Source organism: Colletotrichum abscissum (genome assembly GCF_030869225.1).
Source record: "Colletotrichum abscissum strain IMI 504890 chromosome Unknown Scaffold_13.1, whole genome shotgun sequence".
Classification (NCBI taxonomy): Eukaryota; Fungi; Ascomycota; class Sordariomycetes; order Glomerellales; family Glomerellaceae; genus Colletotrichum; species Colletotrichum abscissum.
This window is the reverse complement of record NW_026850021.1, coordinates 57,786-75,109: the sequence shown is the minus strand read 5'-3', so window position 1 is coordinate 75,109 and position 17,324 is coordinate 57,786. Positions and strand designations below refer to the sequence as shown.

At 54.1% G+C, this 17,324-nt stretch overlaps 7 protein-coding genes across 7 annotated transcripts; 3 read left to right on the top strand and 4 right to left on the bottom strand.

The window, feature by feature from the left end:
* Positions 1-44: 44 nt before the first annotated feature.
* On the top strand, positions 45-1,344 carry CABS01_06176 (thymidylate kinase; the record flags this gene model as incomplete). The annotated part of the gene is made up of 3 exons (XM_060539542.1): positions 45-606; positions 703-811; positions 870-1,344. Coding segments are annotated over 3 exons (1,146 nt in total), but the record flags the coding sequence as incomplete, so codon positions are not given.
* Positions 1,345-1,495: 151 nt separating this feature from the next.
* On the bottom strand, positions 1,496-2,876 carry CABS01_06175 (uncharacterized protein; the record flags this gene model as incomplete). The annotated part of the gene is made up of 4 exons (XM_060539541.1): positions 1,496-1,811; positions 2,034-2,268; positions 2,384-2,624; positions 2,727-2,876. The coding sequence occupies 4 exons, from the start codon at positions 2,874-2,876 to the stop codon at positions 1,496-1,498; spliced, it is 942 nt and encodes a 313-aa protein (XP_060404078.1).
* Positions 2,877-3,515: 639 nt separating this feature from the next.
* On the bottom strand, positions 3,516-4,804 carry CABS01_06174 (uncharacterized protein; the record flags this gene model as incomplete). The annotated part of the gene is made up of 3 exons (XM_060539540.1): positions 3,516-4,194; positions 4,258-4,499; positions 4,559-4,804. The coding sequence occupies 3 exons, from the start codon at positions 4,802-4,804 to the stop codon at positions 3,516-3,518; spliced, it is 1,167 nt and encodes a 388-aa protein (XP_060404077.1).
* An 816-nt stretch (positions 4,805-5,620) lies between these two features.
* Positions 5,621-7,255, bottom strand: CABS01_06173 (adenosylmethionine decarboxylase; the record flags this gene model as incomplete). Its single annotated transcript, XM_060539539.1, has 2 exons — positions 5,621-7,074; positions 7,141-7,255. The coding sequence occupies 2 exons, from the start codon at positions 7,253-7,255 to the stop codon at positions 5,621-5,623; spliced, it is 1,569 nt and encodes a 522-aa protein (XP_060404076.1).
* Positions 7,256-9,551: 2,296 nt separating this feature from the next.
* CABS01_06172 (uncharacterized protein) lies at positions 9,552-10,523 on the bottom strand (the record flags this gene model as incomplete). The annotated part of the gene is made up of 2 exons (XM_060539538.1): positions 9,552-10,433; positions 10,491-10,523. The coding sequence occupies 2 exons, from the start codon at positions 10,521-10,523 to the stop codon at positions 9,552-9,554; spliced, it is 915 nt and encodes a 304-aa protein (XP_060404075.1).
* A 1,227-nt stretch (positions 10,524-11,750) lies between these two features.
* Positions 11,751-14,216, top strand: CABS01_06171 (uncharacterized protein; the record flags this gene model as incomplete). The annotated part of the gene is made up of 1 exon (XM_060539537.1): positions 11,751-14,216. The coding sequence occupies one exon, from the start codon at positions 11,751-11,753 to the stop codon at positions 14,214-14,216; it is 2,466 nt and encodes an 821-aa protein (XP_060404074.1).
* A 1,058-nt stretch (positions 14,217-15,274) lies between these two features.
* On the top strand, positions 15,275-16,918 carry CABS01_06170 (cytochrome P450; the record flags this gene model as incomplete). Its single annotated transcript, XM_060539536.1, has 2 exons — positions 15,275-15,582; positions 15,706-16,918. 2 exons carry the CDS (start codon positions 15,275-15,277, stop codon positions 16,916-16,918), a joined length of 1,521 nt encoding a protein of 506 aa, XP_060404073.1.
* Positions 16,919-17,324: the final 406 nt, after the last annotated feature.

Sequence of the window (17,324 nt, the reverse complement as noted above, 5' to 3'; positions counted from 1 at the left end):
CCATGCCTCTTGGCCAACAACTTTGACCATGCAACCGTGTAGCCCATTTACGAAAGACACTGCCATCCATCGTCACATCATCCCTCGCACCATCCGGGTGCTTCAAGACGGGCAATCTGGTGTCGTTGGTCCGCGATGTGCTCCCACGTGACAGCCGCTCACCTCACCCTAGGTACCCGGTCGCTCCAACGCCCGTATTCCGGGGCTCCACTCGGCCCGCATGTGTCCACTTCATTACACCTTCGCACCCAGAACCGCACCACTCGGCGACACTCGCATCTCACACCATCGCAGTGTCCCGCACTCATATCCGCTCATTGGACCATAGAAGTTGCGATTGGAGCACCGGGATTCACTGTGAAGCGGAATATCGAGACTCAATGGCATCGATCAATGACCTTGCCACGGCGGCAATAGCGACGTCGGCCGCAAGCGGCGGACAGGCCGGTGATGCTCTCCCCGTCACCACACCGCCGGCGGGTGTCGTCCGCGGGACTTTCATCGCATTTGAAGGTCTCGATCGGAGTGGCAAGACCACGCAGGTGAAGCTGCTTGAACAGCGGTTGATTGAAGAGGGGAAGAAGGTCAAGGTTATGAGGTTTCCGGGTACGTATCCAGCTTTTGTAACGTCAACGATGGTCTTTCCATACTTGTATATGGATGACGCATCAACTGTTGTCACTAATTCAACTCATATTCTAGATAGAACAACGCCTATTGGTCAAATGATTGATGCATATCTCAAGAGCTCAGTCGAGATGGAAGACCACGTCATCCACCTTCTCTTTAGCGCAAACAGATGGGAAGCAGTGTAAGTCGTCCCCCTTTCCCGTACATCATTATATCTGAGTAAGCTTACACCTGTCTAGAAAAAACATCCAAAATCTCCTGGCGTCAGGATACACCGTCATCTGCGACAGGTATTACCACTCGGGCATCGTCTACTCCGCCGCGAAACAGAACCCCACCTTGAATCTTCACTGGGCGCGTCAACCGGAAATCGGCCTCCCCCGACCGGACCTCGTCCTGTTCCTCGACCTCGAGGAGGCCGTCGCCCGGGAGCGCGGGGGCTGGGGCGGCGAAGTGTACGAAAAGGCCGAGTTCCAGAAGCGGGTGCGCGAGCTGTTTTGGGGCCTGAGCCTGGGGCGCGTTGGGCCTGATGGTGGGCTGGGCGAGGAGGGCAGGGTCGATCGGGAGTTTCGGCAAGAGGAGGAGGATTTGGTTGTGGTCGATGCTGGGGGTACGCTTGAGGATGTTGCCGAGGAGATTTGGAGGAAGATTGGGCCAAGAGTGGAGGCGGTTGAGAAGGGGGAGGCTGGGAGCACGGTGAGGGTTGTGTCGTGAGCTAAGTTGCTTGAGCGCTTCGGGGGGGGGGGGGGCGCTTTTGGCTAGGAGTTGTCAAATAATACGAGATTCGGTATGAATCTATCTGCACGAACCGAGTTCATCGATGCCTATGAGAGTGAGTATAGCGATATATAACCTCGAGTTTGGGCTATATCATGTCGAAACGCTTGCACCTCTCATTCAGGGCCGTAGAATTCAACACCGTCTTGACGCTCGAGGTATCACCCACATCCCCCAGAACCGCGACGTCGATTGGAGCATAAGACGACCCCACGGCCGGCCACCCAGGACCTGCGGAAGGATTCTTCAGAAAGCGCGCAACGACGCCCCTGAAGTATTCATACACTGCATATGTCTGAGGGGTGTAAGGTGTGGTATCCGGATCGGTGAAGAGAAGAACAATCTCCAAGCCGTGAAATTTGCCTAGCCAGTCGTACTCTTTAGGGAAGAGATTTGGAATGGAGCTATTGAAGTGATAGAGCCGGGTAGAGATATTATTCGAGGCTGCTATTGAGGCAAGGGTGGATTGAGGCCGCGCCTGTTCGTCAGCGACTTCAAGTTTTGGGGAGGTTCGGTTGAGGAGAAAACGTACACAAGACCAGAGCAAATCAGTGTCAATGGCCGAAGCAAGATCAAAGTCATTCTTGACTCGGGTATCAGAGCGATACAATGAGACAATCGTCTACAGGTCTTCGGATGATATCAGAGCCGGCGGAAGATATGCATTGAAGAAGGCCGTCATGTTGACTTTGTCATTGACCAGCCCACCCCCCTCTTCCTCCACTGCGCCCGTCAGAAGAGGAACTCTGACGACGATCCCGTTTCTCCAGAGATCACTCGGCTTGCTGAGGGCCGTCACGTTATCGCATTGTGATCCGAAAGCGATGCGATACTTTCGCATGGCGCTGATTAGATTCTCCGCTGGAACGGCCCTCATACACCTTAGTTCATCTGTCACGTTGACACATCCGACTGAACGCGGAAAACCCTGTCTAGGCATCGATTCCGGGCGGTGGATGGGCGAGGTTTCAGAAACTCATCTGGCCGCTAAATATGATTGCAGCTCGAAATGGGACCAGCGTGTCATTGGCGTAGGCTTTGAGGTGGTGGTCCACCGAAAAGGAGCCTGCGGACTGGCCCCAGATCGTAACCTTGGACGGGTCGCCGTCAAAGGAGGCGATGATTTCTTGTACCCAAGTGAGAGCGAGACGCTGGTCGTGTAAACCCAGGTTTTGGTTCCAGCAGTGGGATCTCAGGTGAAGTAGGGAAGCCAAAGACTATAGAGCACATGCGTTAGCTCTAGAGGATACATGCCTGTGTAGATGATGATCATTGTAGATTGAGCGTATCCTACCATTTGTGCGGTAGCTGAGAGTTACGGCAATGATGTTTTCGTATGCCGCAAAAGCAGAAAGATCGAGTCTGCCGTGACCCAGTTGCCATCCGCCGCGCCCGAGCAAGCAGGTAGGAAAGCCCGTCGATGTGGCCGAGGAGACAGTAGGTAGAAGAAGCAACTTCTGGATCTTCATGGATTTAGACTCGCAGGCGAAGGAACCTGCTCGATCTCCTTTCTGATGATGGATTGGATTGTGAAGTGCAGAGATCGAGGAGTCAAAGAATGGTACCAAGCATAAGAACGGCTATAATGTGCTTGATGCTGTGACCTCGTTTATATACTCTTCGTTATCCACCCAACAGCCTCCACGACTGCTTGGTACAGGATCATGAACCAGAAGCATGGAGGGCCTCGTCCAACTCTAGCGAGTCTGCTTTTCCGAGTATATTGGGCATCTGACGTGTTTTGCAGATCGTCACATTATTCACTACGGAGCCTGCGATGACCTCCCGCGCGGGATGACTGGCCTGCTTGCTCGGGCGTCAGACTTGTGAGGAGCATAACTTCGATCCCAGGAAGAAGATCATCACCAGGCTCTCAAAAGATTGTACGAGGACAGTGTTCGAGAGAATGGAATTGAGATTCATTACAAAAGAAATCCAACAAGACGACTCGTAAAGATAACAAAAAAACGCTTCATCTGCTCATAACCCATGATCCGTAATCCGTTACCCATGACCCGTAATCCATAACCTCGCCTTATCCAGACAACCAATCAGTACAGCATTCAAAGGAAGGAACTTTATCCAACTTTTCCACAACATTTCGACTGTCAGACTTGCTCTGGACTATGTGTGACGATGATCGAAGGCAGAGGCGGCTTCAACGCAACTCCACGGGTATCGAACCTTCCATCAAGCGTATCCGTTCCGACGGTAGACCCATAGTCGCTCAATGACCCGTTTCGTCGCACGCCGGTATCAACGGCTAGCTGCTCCCAATCCTTAGCCCACGCCGTTCCGGGGGGAGGGGGACACGGCTTGTCCTTGTTCGCCGGCGGGGCGAGCTTACCGTTCCCGGGGCAGAGACATTCGGGCGCGTTGGCGGGAGTGATCTTGATGGCCGGCGCGACGGAAGTCTGTTCCAGCTCGGGAAGAGGAGGCAGGGGCTCTGCGATGGGCAGCATGATGCCGAGGGAGTCCGGGTGCGGGTACGGGATAGGCGGGACGGGTGGGATTTGCTCTCGGCGCCGGGGGTAGCTGGCTTTGCGGACGAGTTTGGCTCTTGCTGGGGCCGGGATCGTGTGTCGGTGGTTGGCGGGAGAATAATAGTAGGCTGGAGGGGTCGGAGGACGACTGTTTGGCCGGCTTGCAGGCTTGGCTTCCTCGTCCTTGAGATCCTTTTCGAAGGCGCTGACTAGACAAGTGACCGTGTCCCGCCGTCTGAAGCAGGGCAACTCGAATGGGTGCGATGCAATCTCCAGGACAAGAATGACGACAATGCTGCAAATGCTAGTCGAAGAGTGTTAGTCCCAGGCGCATTTTGTATGCATGCATTTTCAGGCTGCGACGTACATTCCGATGACGGATACTGAGAAATTCAGCTCAGTAATTGGGCTTTGTGTCACGAAGCCGGGGTAATGTGATAGAGCTACCGAAGAGAGAATCACGGCCGGAATCCAGAGCAAGAGACCCAAGCGGGCAACAATGACAGCCCATGACACCAAAGGTGATTGCAGTGACTGCCTCTTGACAACCTGGTAGTTGCGGAACGACACGATAATATGTAGCACCACGTACATGGGGGAGATCATCGACTGTGAAGAATTGTTAGCCTGCATTCGACTGAGCCACAGGCATTGGGGGCAGCACTTACACCAAACAGGATGAAGCTCTGACTGAGACAGTCACGCTCGCCAGTCTTTGAGGGCCGAAACTGAAGAGCCGAAAGACAAAGGCCTCCTCCGGACGCGACGATCATGAAGAACATGACCGCGATCATAACAATCGGGAGAGGCTTGGGCGGGGATTTTGTGGAAACATCGCTTCCTGACATGGAGGACTTTGTCTCCAACGACTCGACGACACTGACGGTGTCGTCGCCTTTGAGAGAAGGAGCCATGGCAGAAGGCGGCGAGGGTTGATCTGATGCTTGACTGTTGCTTGAGTCCAAATCGCCCCTCCTCCGATATCCTTCTCTGAGCATGTTCATATATCACTTGAAGTGGGATGGCTGGTGTCTTTGCGATGGCTGCCAGCACTTGCTGGCGTGGCGGGTGGGCTCTCAACATTCCAGCCCGAGACAAATCGAGGCACTGGTCGCTGGGGGCCAACGGCCATCTGGGGTGGTTGTGGGCTGGAGCACCGCTGCATCGGGACTCAAAGGCCTATCGATCTGATGCATTCCAGAGCCCGGCTGCTACTGAGCAGCCATAAACGCCTCGGAAAACTGTGCGTGGTTGGCAGACTCAACTCAAGCCTGGGCTTCTCCTTGCCAAAATCAGTAGACATGTCAATAACGGCCCGAGGCTGGTCAAGAATTTGTAGCTGAACCGGATGGCTGTGGCTTGCAGCCGGCCTCGTTGAGTGTGGAAGAAATCTGCCCAGCAATCGAGCGCATCGGGATCATGGTCGATTGAGATATCAGACAATGAGTGGAGCAGGCCCAGGATGTCAGATAAAGTGACAAAGCTCGTGGGTAGGACGACGTGTAGGGGGCTCTGATTCGTGATTTATTGACGAAACAATCTGTTTTCAGAAACAAATCCTGCAACTAAATCCAAAGATTGACAGTATCTGACTATAAAAATACCTTGCAAAGATATGTGTATGATATATAGCGAGCGTTTTTGGACGGGATGGCTACCGGACAGACTATGGCTAGATGCATCACGCGTTCGAAGAATAGAAACATAGCCAACGCCTCATGGAGGGCAACTCACATCTCCTCTCCAAGGCGAGCCTCACGGTCGCCAGCCCAGTCATCCCGTTCGTAGAAGCGGAAGACGAGGTCGTAATCCTCAAAGTCATGGACAATGCGATCCATGCGACGGTACCCGCGGACAGGGTCAACGAGACGCTGAACGGCAGTCGCACGAGAAGCATAATCACCCATGCCATAGGGGTTGGCGCTCTTGCCCTTGGCCTCAAACAGAGTAACACTAAAGCGGCCAGGCTTGAAGATGTCAACGACGTGCTCGATGATCTCAGCCGTGGTACGGCCACTCTGGCCTCCAGGGACGTTGGTCTCGAAAGAGGCGAATGAGCAGTTGGGCTCCGGGGTGACGTGGACAGTGAAGTAATGAGCAGCATTTCCGCCCTTCTCATTCTTCGAGTCATCGTCTTCGTCGGCAATGGCAGGAACAACACCGTTGGCGGAAAAGCCACAAGGGCTGAAGAGGTAGGCGTCGACGCGAGCTCCGGGATACTTGCTGGTTGGGTACACGCTGGAGAGACCGCAACCCTCGGAAACGACAGTACCAATTGCGTGACCCTCGGTTGTCAGAGCCTCAGTGGCGGCACGTTCGCCATCGTTGAGGTCAGACTCGCCGATGTTCTCAAAGACGTCGACATGGTCCTCGCCGCCCGCCCTCTCATGAACCTGAGACATGTCACCCAAACTCTGGTGGGCATCGTCCCGAGCCGCCTGTGTCTGCGGCAAGTGCAACTTGTCGGTAGCGACCGCACTCGCGTCCGCCAAGTAGAACTGCTTCGCATTTTCAGGGTCGAGATCGGTCATGAGAATTTCAAGAGTTTCGTCACTGCGCTCCTCGAAGCCGCTGCTGAAACTGGCCACGCTACCTGTGGGAATCCTGGCGGCGAATGCAGCAGCTTCTTCTGCCTCGTCAGGAGTCCTAGGGGGCGTCAAGGTTTTGTTCGGCGTGGTAATATAGAGGTACCAGTGATCGCCGTTCATTTTGCCAACCATGTAGGCACTGCCACCCTCGAACAGGTCATCCAAGTACTTGACCTCGGATCTCCAGCTTCGGTGGGGACCCTGCTGACGGTCAGGGAATAAAAAGTTCTTGCGACTGTAGAAGACTCGGTAGGGGGTTGCAGCAGCCTTGACATTTGTGGATTCCTTGGCGTTATGGAACGGGAAGCCGGCGTGTTCAGCCGCGATGTGGAGGAGTCGCTGCAAGCCCAGGAGGAGAGTGGTCGTGCCGCAGGTCTTGAGAATGAGCTTGTGGGGGAACACAAACAAGCTCGACTCGGACAAGAGATAGGCGTCGACAGAGTCAGACTCAAGGACTGAGAGGATCTTGCAGTTGACCATGTCGAGCATGGTGACCCAGGTGTCGGCGGAGACGGCTTTCAGGCCATTGGGCTGGGCGCTCGCGGGGAGGGACTCGGGGCCAGGGGCGAACCACACTTCGAGGAGCTTCTCCGGGCCTAGAGAGTATGTCTGTCAGCAAGCGGTCGGATTAGAGGCTTGTCATTTTGCTTAGGCGGTATTACCTTCAAAGGCGTTGGTGGAGTCTAGGTCAGCAGCGACATCATGATTGATTGTCAGATGAGGAGTAGCCTCAGCCGGGGAGAGGGCGTAGTCGTTGGGGACGGAGGGGTTGACCATCTTCTGCAGGACTAGCTCTTTGGGCGCAACCCGGGAGCTCGCGTGAGAAAGAGTAGGCTTGGATGTTTGATGACTTTCCCGGTAAAGGGCTAGAAGTCCGCGGGACACTAGCTACCGCTCAAACGAACTTTGCGGCGTTCGTTTGAGAGAGTAGGCCCACAGGAGGGTGGACAATTTTGGAGGCTGGCGGAGCCAGCAGCAAACAGTGTATAGAAGGTGCAACGTCACTTGAGGACGTTAGGGGGGTCGAGCGTTGAGGGGTAGGAAAATAACCCTAAGGATCGGAATTGTGTCTTGTTGTAGGGCCTCGCTCTGGCAGAAACCGATACCTGTGGTGGAGTATCGGACCCGGCAGACGAGGTTATCTGCGCGATGGGAGGTCGGTTGGATGGTGGGAAACGGAGTCTAGTAGAAGAGCGATGCTTCTATGGAAGTGTTTGGTGCCTAGTGTTTAAGCAGGTGTTATCTGGGCCTAGGGAAGGGAAACGTTAGCGGGATGCGCCGATGTTATGAAGGTAGTCAATCGTTGTCGGGTTGAATCGATCAGTAGATAGAGCATGCGATGGATGATACTTCCACCGAGGAACCCAAGAGAAGAGTGAAGGGCTTACTTTGCGGGCTTGGAGAGGAAGCGGAGGAGGTCGACTTGGTTCATAGATGGCCAGAAATTGGCTGAAGTCGCAGAACGAGGGGCAGCGTGAATGCCACCAGTAGGAAGATGACCGTCGCAAGGTACTAGGTTTGTGTATTGATCATGAGGTTTCCGTCGGGTCGAGAGACGAGGTTTGCAGGTCGCACAACCGAAGAAAGATTTCGGCGTGGAAAGGTAGGCTGTCAATTTTGAAGCTCCGGGAGGGATTCCGTCGTGGTGGATGTGGATGTGCTCGTTGTGGTTCGTGGTGGAGGGGAAGCGTTGTCTGGGTGGGTTAAGAAAAAAATAAAAAATATATAAAAAAAGTTGTTTCTGCAAATTGAGCGACAATTGGCGGCATGGGGGCGACCCCTCCCCGGCCTCTCCACACAAAAATTTCAGCCCAAGCTACTACGTGAGGTACGAGGAGCTGCCACTGCCAACTGGGAGGACATTCTGGCTAAAACATACATGACGGTACTTGCTCTAAAGTACCTCCCTCACCAAGTCCAGGTCTCACGGATACTTCCATTTGCGCACTTTTCAGATGGCAACATTTTTTGGCGGTATTTCTTGACCGACTGTCCGCTGCAGAGAGCCGTTTTGGGAATGCCCAAGGTCTCCCTGCTGATAAAAAACACCTGTTCCTTTCCCACTACCTTCGACTCTGCTGCAAACCATATGAAGTATCGCTCCGCGTAAGGTAGTAGTAGGTACTCAATTGAACTCACTTGCCAGTGGAGAGCTATGCCCGGGAAAGGACGGAAAAGACATCCTGGAGGTTGCGAGACAGCTCAGACAGGGAAAGACATTGGTGGCTTAGATACACTGCAGGGGGGGACGTGTCGCTGAAGAACGGGACCCAGACGTCATTTTTCGCAGCCCCAGGCCTGGACCTAAGATTAACACCACCTGTCATGGAGGGGTAACTTGTACGGATACACTTACGTAGGTAAGGTAAGCACAGCAAAGTCACCAAATGTGAAGGATTCTGAGAGATAGATAGGCTCGAATCGCGATGCATCGCATTGTAAGGATCAGTTGATAGAAAAAGGCAATGCATCTCTTCCTCATACCATATCCGGTAAATACATACGAGTGGTGGGACATGCGGTGAAAGTCATCGTGCTTCAACTTCTTGCGGCTTCTTGCGCAGTACCAGGGATTTGACAGCGGCTTAGGCAAGGTACCTGATTGACAGGTACCGCCATGTTTTTGCGGGGCTTTGCCGTCCGAGGCACCGGGATGCCACCAATCTCGATGCATCCTCACGTGCTTCCAACCTTTCTGCGAATCGATGACTGGGCCGCCCATCGGATTTCGTCAACGACAGCGGAGTCGGGCCCGGTCAGCGTGGAGCGGGCATGGTGTTTTGTATGTTGTCCGGTCTCTAGAAATCCCTAGTATCCCTCAGATGCGTGTTGAGCTGGAATTTCGCATGCTGCTTTGACTTCGCCATGCCCAGTGTTTCTGTACCTCACAGTTATTACCGTCGTGGGGTTTATGGCTGTTCTCAACCCCTGGTACGTTGTGTGCCTAGAATTGGGCACCAAGCCGAGCGTCCTCTTCATCTCGCCAGGGGTAAAGACTTGTGGCACGGTGCAGCGACTGAGCCTGTCGTCTACTCCTTGAGTTGACATTGTATCCGTAGATGGCTCATTTTGCTTATGACTGTGCTTGTGCTTGTGCCTCTACCGTTGTTGTGAGTTTGGAAGTAATGTCGCTAAAGATGTGAGACAGCGAACAGTCCTGGTACTTCTCGACAAGAGTGTCGCCCTTTGTCTCGCCCTCCTTTTCGGCCTGGCCGATATCCTGACCGTGGATTTGCGTCCCCTGAGGGTACTGCGGCCTCCTGCCGGATTCGACAAGTTCGCCAAACTGAGGATCGATGGGTACGGTGCCGAGGAATGGTACCGAGAACTCCTGGGCCATGACGGCTCCTCCGCCAGAGCTGAAAATGTTGGTACACTCTGAGCAGTGAGGACAGACGAAGCCGCTCATGTTCTCAACCACACCGAGAACCTTGATATTGGTCTTGACACAAAAGTTGAGCTCCTTTTTGACATCTGCCGTGGCAACCGCCTGCGGTGTCGTAACTACAACGGCACCCGCGACCTGGCCAGGCCGAGCATCTCGCAGCAGCGTCTCGGCAAGGGAAATATGCTCGTCGCTGGTGCCCGGGGGCGTATCAATGAGTAGATAGTCCGTCTCATCCCACAAGACGTCGGAGAGGAACTGCCGGACCATGGCCGTCTTTTTGGGTCCGCGCCAGACAACGGCATCGCCGCGTCTGGGCAGAAGGAATCCGAGACTCATAGCATGGAATGAGCCGATACCCTTTTCTTCGACGGCGTCATGGACAGGCACGGGGAGCCAGCCTCCGGGCGCTTGCTTAACCTTCTCTGCTTCAATCGACAGCATGCGAGGGATCGAAGGTCCGGTAAGGTCGACATCGAGTACACCCACAGAATGCCCTGCGAGCGCGAGGGATAGGGCCAGTTGCGTCGTCACTGAAGACTTTCCGACACCGCCTTTGCCCGACAAGACCTGCATGGCCAGTCAGTCGGCATTCAGTTACACGGAGAGAAAAATGAGGGGTCATACCAGCACAATGTGCTTCACTTTAGAAAGCGACATGTTGATGACAATGGAATCTTTTGAAGTATGGGAGTGAGAGTTGCTGCATAGAAGAAGTCGTCGGAAAAGCGAAGTGCACCGAGTAAGTAAGGTACCTATGTCACCAGAGATGAAGGTGAGGTTGAAGAGCAAGTCAAATGGGCATCATTTGAAATCAAGCTATGCTTGTTCCCCACCTAATGGCAGTGTGACTGTGTGAGCCCGCGGGGTTGGTAAGCACAAAAAAGACGACCAAGCCAAGGGAAGGGGAAAGTTTGCCTCTGGCCGTGAGTAAAAGTCTTGTCTACCTATGCCCGAACTGATCGACTCTGGAGATACCTAGGTAAGTAGATCATGGATGGTACTGTTGGTAACGTTTGACGTGTTCTATAAGAATTCCATGGCATCCCATGGACTTTTGGTCTGCCCCTCCAACACTCAACTCACTCACATGCTGTCATCCGCAATCGGCGCGAATGGAATGCTGTGGCTCTGGGTAGGTGCTTAGGTATGTTATCTTATCTGTGATCCTTTTCTTATCGATAAAGTATCTTACTTCCGTGTGGCTAAACGTCGGGTCATTGAATGGAGTGCGTGCAGCCCGTACCTTACTTAGCGTGCTTAGGTGATGGACTCGAAGGGGAAGGGGAAGGGACGCGGCTGGAACCGTGGGACCCACCGGTAGAACGCCAAGCTCCAATCCCAGACACGCAGTGAGTTGAAGTTGAAGGGGCTACTGGTCGCGCACAGACGCTCTCCGACACGTCCGGAATCCACGACGGGGTCAGGTCGTCTGGCAACTGCATGCCATTTCTGGTTCTGGACTTGGTTCTGGGTCTCCATCTCCGTGCCTGCAACAATCAGTGCGTCCCTTACCTTTCCCAGTCTGATCTCCCATCTCAAATCTCGCAATTCTCCGTTCCCTTTTTTCCGTCCATACCTTAAACAATCCAATTCGCGAAGCTTGTCCTTACTGTCGAGTTCTTCATTGACACTAGCGCGTCCACTCGTTGAGACAACGCCATCCGCTTCACGCTTTTGGAACTCCCTCTTTGTTCCAGTCTCGCTTCTGTTCCTGTTGCATAGCTTGGGGAATCGCTCTGCGACCAACCGAGTCGCGGCTCGCGAATTCAAGAGACAATAACATGGCTATCTAGTCTGCCCCTCAATCGCAACAACCTCACTTGCGGAAGACCGCACACTTCCTCATATCGACTTCCTCAGCACCATGAATTGTAGTGTCGCACAATGGACGATCCATGGGGCTCCCCGTGGGCATCATCTACCGACAATACAAATGCGCCTTCCACCAGTCCCTCCAAGACTATCATCGAACCTCCACCACCCGCCTTCCTCTCCACCCCGAGCAACCTGAACCTACCTTCCAGCCAGTCAGCCTGGCTCGACGACGATGCCTTTGGCGATTGGGCATCCCCTGACCCCGGACAGGCTGCGAATGCATCTCCGTGGACTTGGGGCAACGATGCCACGCCAATCGAAGGTCTGACACCGAGCTATGAGCCCAAGCCTAGAAGGAAGAGCAGCACACCCAGGTGGCCTCGAAGCCGATCACCCTCGCCGGGACTGAGACCTCCCATTACTCCCAACACCGCCCCTCACAGCGCTTCCCCCGGCCAGCCTTCACCTGACCCCTGGGCGAACCACGTATCGACCTATACAAGAGACGACCCCGAACCCTTGGCCGATCTTCCCCAGATACCAGACGTCCCGCCGCTTGTGCTCGAGCAAGCGCAGATCGGTCTGGGCTTAAAGAATACGCCCAATGCGTTTGAAAGGGAATTCATTGCCCATACGCCAATAACTACACAATTCGCCGAACCTCTTGCCGACCCCTCACACGAATACCTACAGTTCAGCGATACTCCGATTTTCGATCGATTCCCAACTACTCCCAAGCACGATCACGATGTCGCTCATTCATCAGCCTCGGCCTCAGCCTCGTCTGACAACGATGACGAACACGACGGACAGACAGGCGCGAGGCACGCTGACTCCCCTATAACCTCTATCGAAGACAATACGTTACCGAAACCTACGCAGAGGAAAGCCTCTGGCAAGGTTCTGGAGCTCGTTGAGATGTACGACGGCATTGCCAAGCGAAACACAGATTCCCCCGAGAGGGCGCCTTCATTACGCCGTAGTGTAAGCCGAGGGCCCGACATTGGCTCAGGAGATTTACCCTGCCAGAGAACTACCGAAGACTACCTGGCAGAAGAGGATCAGGAGCAAATGGAATCTCGCGACACGCTGGAGCCGACCGCAAAGGAATCACTGGATAAAGGGAGCAAAGTTGAAGAGGAGACCATCAAGATTGACAAGCCAACACGCCCAGAACACGAGCCCTTCAAGGTTGACCTTCAACACCTTGAAGCTCTCCTGCTAGACGTCTCCTTGCATGAATCAGTTTCACCCGAAGATGTACCGGATCGAGTCATACACGACAGCTTCGTGAGCATCTCCGAGCGCAAGATGTGGTATCGATTGTCCCGCCATGAGTCTTTGCGCAAGCACAATGCGGGAGACGACGACAATTATGTCCGAATCAACTGGACGAATTCCACTCTCCGGCAAGAAACGTTGAAAACTGTTCGTCGTTGGATAGAGGAAGATTCGTTCGGAGGACGACCTTTCCGAGGAGGACTGGCACGAAATGCGGGCGGCAAAAGCTTCGGCTGGGACGCGACTACAGCAGCATCTCCGGTCGATCTCGACAGAGTATTCGGCCGTAAGGCAAAGCGGAAAGCGTCCATCCACCGTCCAACACATTCAATAAGCGGCCTGCCCTCGCTATCGGCAGCTCCTATTCTCCCTGGCTCTACGGGGAGCACGCCAGCCATGGGACAAAGCAACGACAATTGGGAGGGTCTGGCGACGTTTGGCTGGAGCAGCGGGCCTGGGGATATAAAACCACCATCGGGAACGGCGATGCAAAAGCCTCAGGCTACGGGTATACCACTACCTCTGGCCTTCACTGGGTTTGACAACGCGCCAAAGTCACATGCGTCCCTCCCGGCGTTCATCAAGCCGACCGCGCCGACACCTCCACCAGCACTCAGCGCTACGAGCTTAAAGGAGATTGAGGGTGCGGATGCGGGTGTAGATGCGGATGACGATGAATGGGGAGACATGGTTTCTCCAACGACGGCTGAAGCAACGGATTCCACTTCCCTTCCCAAGACTAGCTGGGATTCATTCTCGACCAACCCACTAGCCGAAGTCACGAGCATGCCGCCTCCCGATGCCTTCCTGACTAGCAGTCACCCGGGAGCCGATGCACTCCGCACCGGGAATAACAAAGAAAATGATTCCCGTAACAAATCAGGACTGTGGGATATTGGCAATGTCATCAGCAGCCCCACCCCCGCCTCCACAATGTCTGCGGCAGCAAGTATACCCCAAAGCCAAGACGGCCCTCTCAGCCCGCCAGCATCTGCGAATACATACACATTCAGACCGGCGTCTACGGTTAAGCGACCAGCAAATATATCCATCGCAGCCAACCTCAACGACCCGCCGGACCCATTGCTGTCTGGTATTACCGGCGTATCTGCGGGAGGGCCTGCTGAAACCCCACGCACAACGGGCTTCCAGACGCCGTCCACGGCGCAACCGCCCAAGACGAGCACCGAGGGTTATGATTTTGTGCAACAATTTGTGCGTGAGCTGCCAGATTTATCGTATATGCTTAGATGAGCGGTTTTGTTTTTTCTGGCCATTTTTGTCACTATTCATACAAAGGACCTCGACGTAAGCTACGGTAGAAGCACGAGAGGACGGCTGGCATTCAGGTAGCGTTTTGCTGTACTCATACTTCCTTCATTCTCTCATCATTTGGCCATACACTTAAAGTTTACATGTATGTTGCATTCATTCTGGCGTTTGGTGGACATTGGAAAATCCCATAGGGCCGGATGGTAAAGGCACCTTGGACAAGGACCTTGTTCTGGCACACATACATCGTATATAGGGAGTGGTTGTACAATTTAGACAGTATTTTTTTTACTCAACCACGTCTTCTTTTGCAAGCCTCGGTATGGCTCGCGATGAACAGAGCTCCGTGTTTAAACCCGAGGCAACGCAAATCTCGGAGGCGTATGACGTGCGGCCAAGCCGTTTTGTGAGGCCGAGCACATCCACCTGTGGGTTATGCCAGCGGGGCGTTTGACCGGAAAGGATGGGCATCCCCCGTGTCAGAGCCCCGACTCGCGATCCCGACTTTGACTGCCGTCTCGACCGTGATTGCCGTACTCAGTGCCGTGCGGGGACTCGCGGGGGGGATTAGGGCTCTCGTTGCGGGATGGCTGTGTCAAGGGGGGCGTCGTCTGGTCTTAGCCAAAGGATTTGGACGGGGGAAGAGGCGTGTCGGTTCTCCGCGCCCCGCGATATCCACCAGGACAGGGTCCCAAAGAAAGCTTAACGCATAGCGTAGCGTCACGGGTGTCTCGGTTTGTTATCATCTTTTTTTAAATGGCTGCTGCTTGTGTTTTGGGAAACGTAACTAACCTTAGCACCTTGGAACGGATACTCTCTCTCTCACACCCACACCCACACCCACACTCACGAGAGAACAAGTACAAGAAGGGCCCCCGGCGTCCACATGTCGACAACTTTTTGATTATTCCCGTGGAACTCTAAAGTCTTGTTGAAGTCCATTGGGACCCTTTTTACTCAGATATCAACTCCTCTCGACCTCCCTTGTCCGAATCTTGGAAAGGTGGACCAGCTTCATTCATGACGAGAAAAGCTTGACTATGGCCATCCTAGAGCTTCTCATCACGCCTTGGGCACCGGCCCTGGTGGTCGTAGGCGTAGTTGTCTACTACCTTTACCCTTTCTTCGTCACATTCGGCTCCCTTCGTGGAATTCCGGCACCGTTCCCCGCACAATTCACCAATCTGTGGCTTCTCTCCGTTGTCCGGCGTGGCACGCGATACCAAACCGTCGATGAAATCCACAAGAAGATGGGGCCCGTGGTTCGCATCCAGCCCAACCATGTGAGCATTGCCGACGATGAGGCCATTCAGGCCATCTATGGTCACGGCAACGGCTTTCTCAAGTCGTAAGTGTTCTCGCTCACTCAAAAATGGGCTATGCGCTGTCCTTTGGTGGTGGGCTTCAAGCTCTAGTCGCCAGAGCCAAGACCGTTCAATTTTTGACTCGAGACATACTGACCCCGCACCAGAGACTTTTACGACGCCTTTGTCTCCATTCGGAGAGGACTCTTCAACACCAGAGACCGTCATGAGCACTCACGCAAGCGCAAGATTGTGTCGCACACCTTTTCCGTCAAGTCAATTGGCCAATTCGAGCCTTATATGCACGAGAACCTGGTCCTCTTCGTCCAAAAGTGGGATGAGCTCGCCAAGAACAACCCAGCTGGCGCCACCATTGACTGCTTGAAATGGTTCAACTACCTGGCATTTGACATTATTGGCGATTTGGCCTTCGGTGCGCCGTTTGGCATGCTTGCATCCGGTGCTGATATCGCCGAGGTTCGCGAATCCCCCAACAGCCCGCCCATATACGCACCCGCCATTGAAATTCTGAACCGGAGAGGCGAGGTTTCTGCCACTCTGGGAATTCTCCCCGACCTGAAGCCCTGGGCAAAGTACATTCCGGATCCCTTCTTCAGCCAAGGCTTGGAGGCCGTGCAGAATCTAGCGGGCATGGCTATCGCGCGTGTCAAGGCTAGACTGGACAACCCTCCCGATATCGACAGACTAGATCTACTTGCGCGACTGATGGAGGGACGTGACGACAAGGGAGAGCCTCTGGGCAGAGAGGAGCTTACTGCCGAGGCCTTGACGCAGCTGATTGCCGGCAGCGACACGACTTCCAACTCTTCTTGCGCGCTTCTGTACCACGCTGCTAGAACCCCTGGCGTATTGGAGAGGCTGCAAAAGGAACTCGACGAGGCCATCGCCCCCACCGTCGATGTCCCGACCTACGAGATGATCAAGGATCTCCCCTACCTCGCCATGGTCATTGACGAGACGCTCCGCTTCCACTCCACCTCTGGCATCGGTCTACCACGCCAAATCCCCGAAAACTCACCCGGCGTCACCATTCGCGGCCACTTCTTCCCTCCCGGCACCGTTCTCAGCGTTCCTTCGTACACCATGCACCACTCCAAGGAGATTTGGGGACCGGACGCTGACGATTTCCGCCCCGAGAGATGGGAATCGCTTACGGCGAGGCAGAAAAATGCTTTCATCCCGTTCAGCACCGGACCCAGGGCATGCGTCGGAAGGAACGTGGCCGAGATGGAGATGAAGCTCATCGTCGCGACATGGGCTAGGAGGTACAAAGTTGAGCTGAGACAAGAGATTATGGAGACCAACGAGGGATTCCTGAGGAAGCCTCTGGCACTCGACATCAACATCAAGAGGCGGTGAATTACGCAACTCTTTGGCTGGAAATGTGGCCTTGAAGCTTCTTAGATTGTCACGGCAGGGTATCTAGCGTTTGCACTTGCTTTCAGTTGTAACTCAATATTCTCGAGCTCATTCATTCCTCAATGCTCGCAAGCTCATGTCCCAGGATTTTCAAGCCACGCGGTATTAATGGTCACATCGTCTCATTAAAAAAGCCACCTTCAATAACCAGCACCTACTACCTAAGTTTCTAGGACTGTAAATGGTTCCTGCAATGTACTATCTCAAATGCATGCTGAACCATACCGACCATTCTCACTTTGAACCAAGCTGTGGCAACGTTGCAAATGCTTGGACCGTTAGCCGCCACTGGACAAGTCTGGCTCGCGGAGATACCAAGAGTGTTGCCGTACACCCGGAAAGCTTC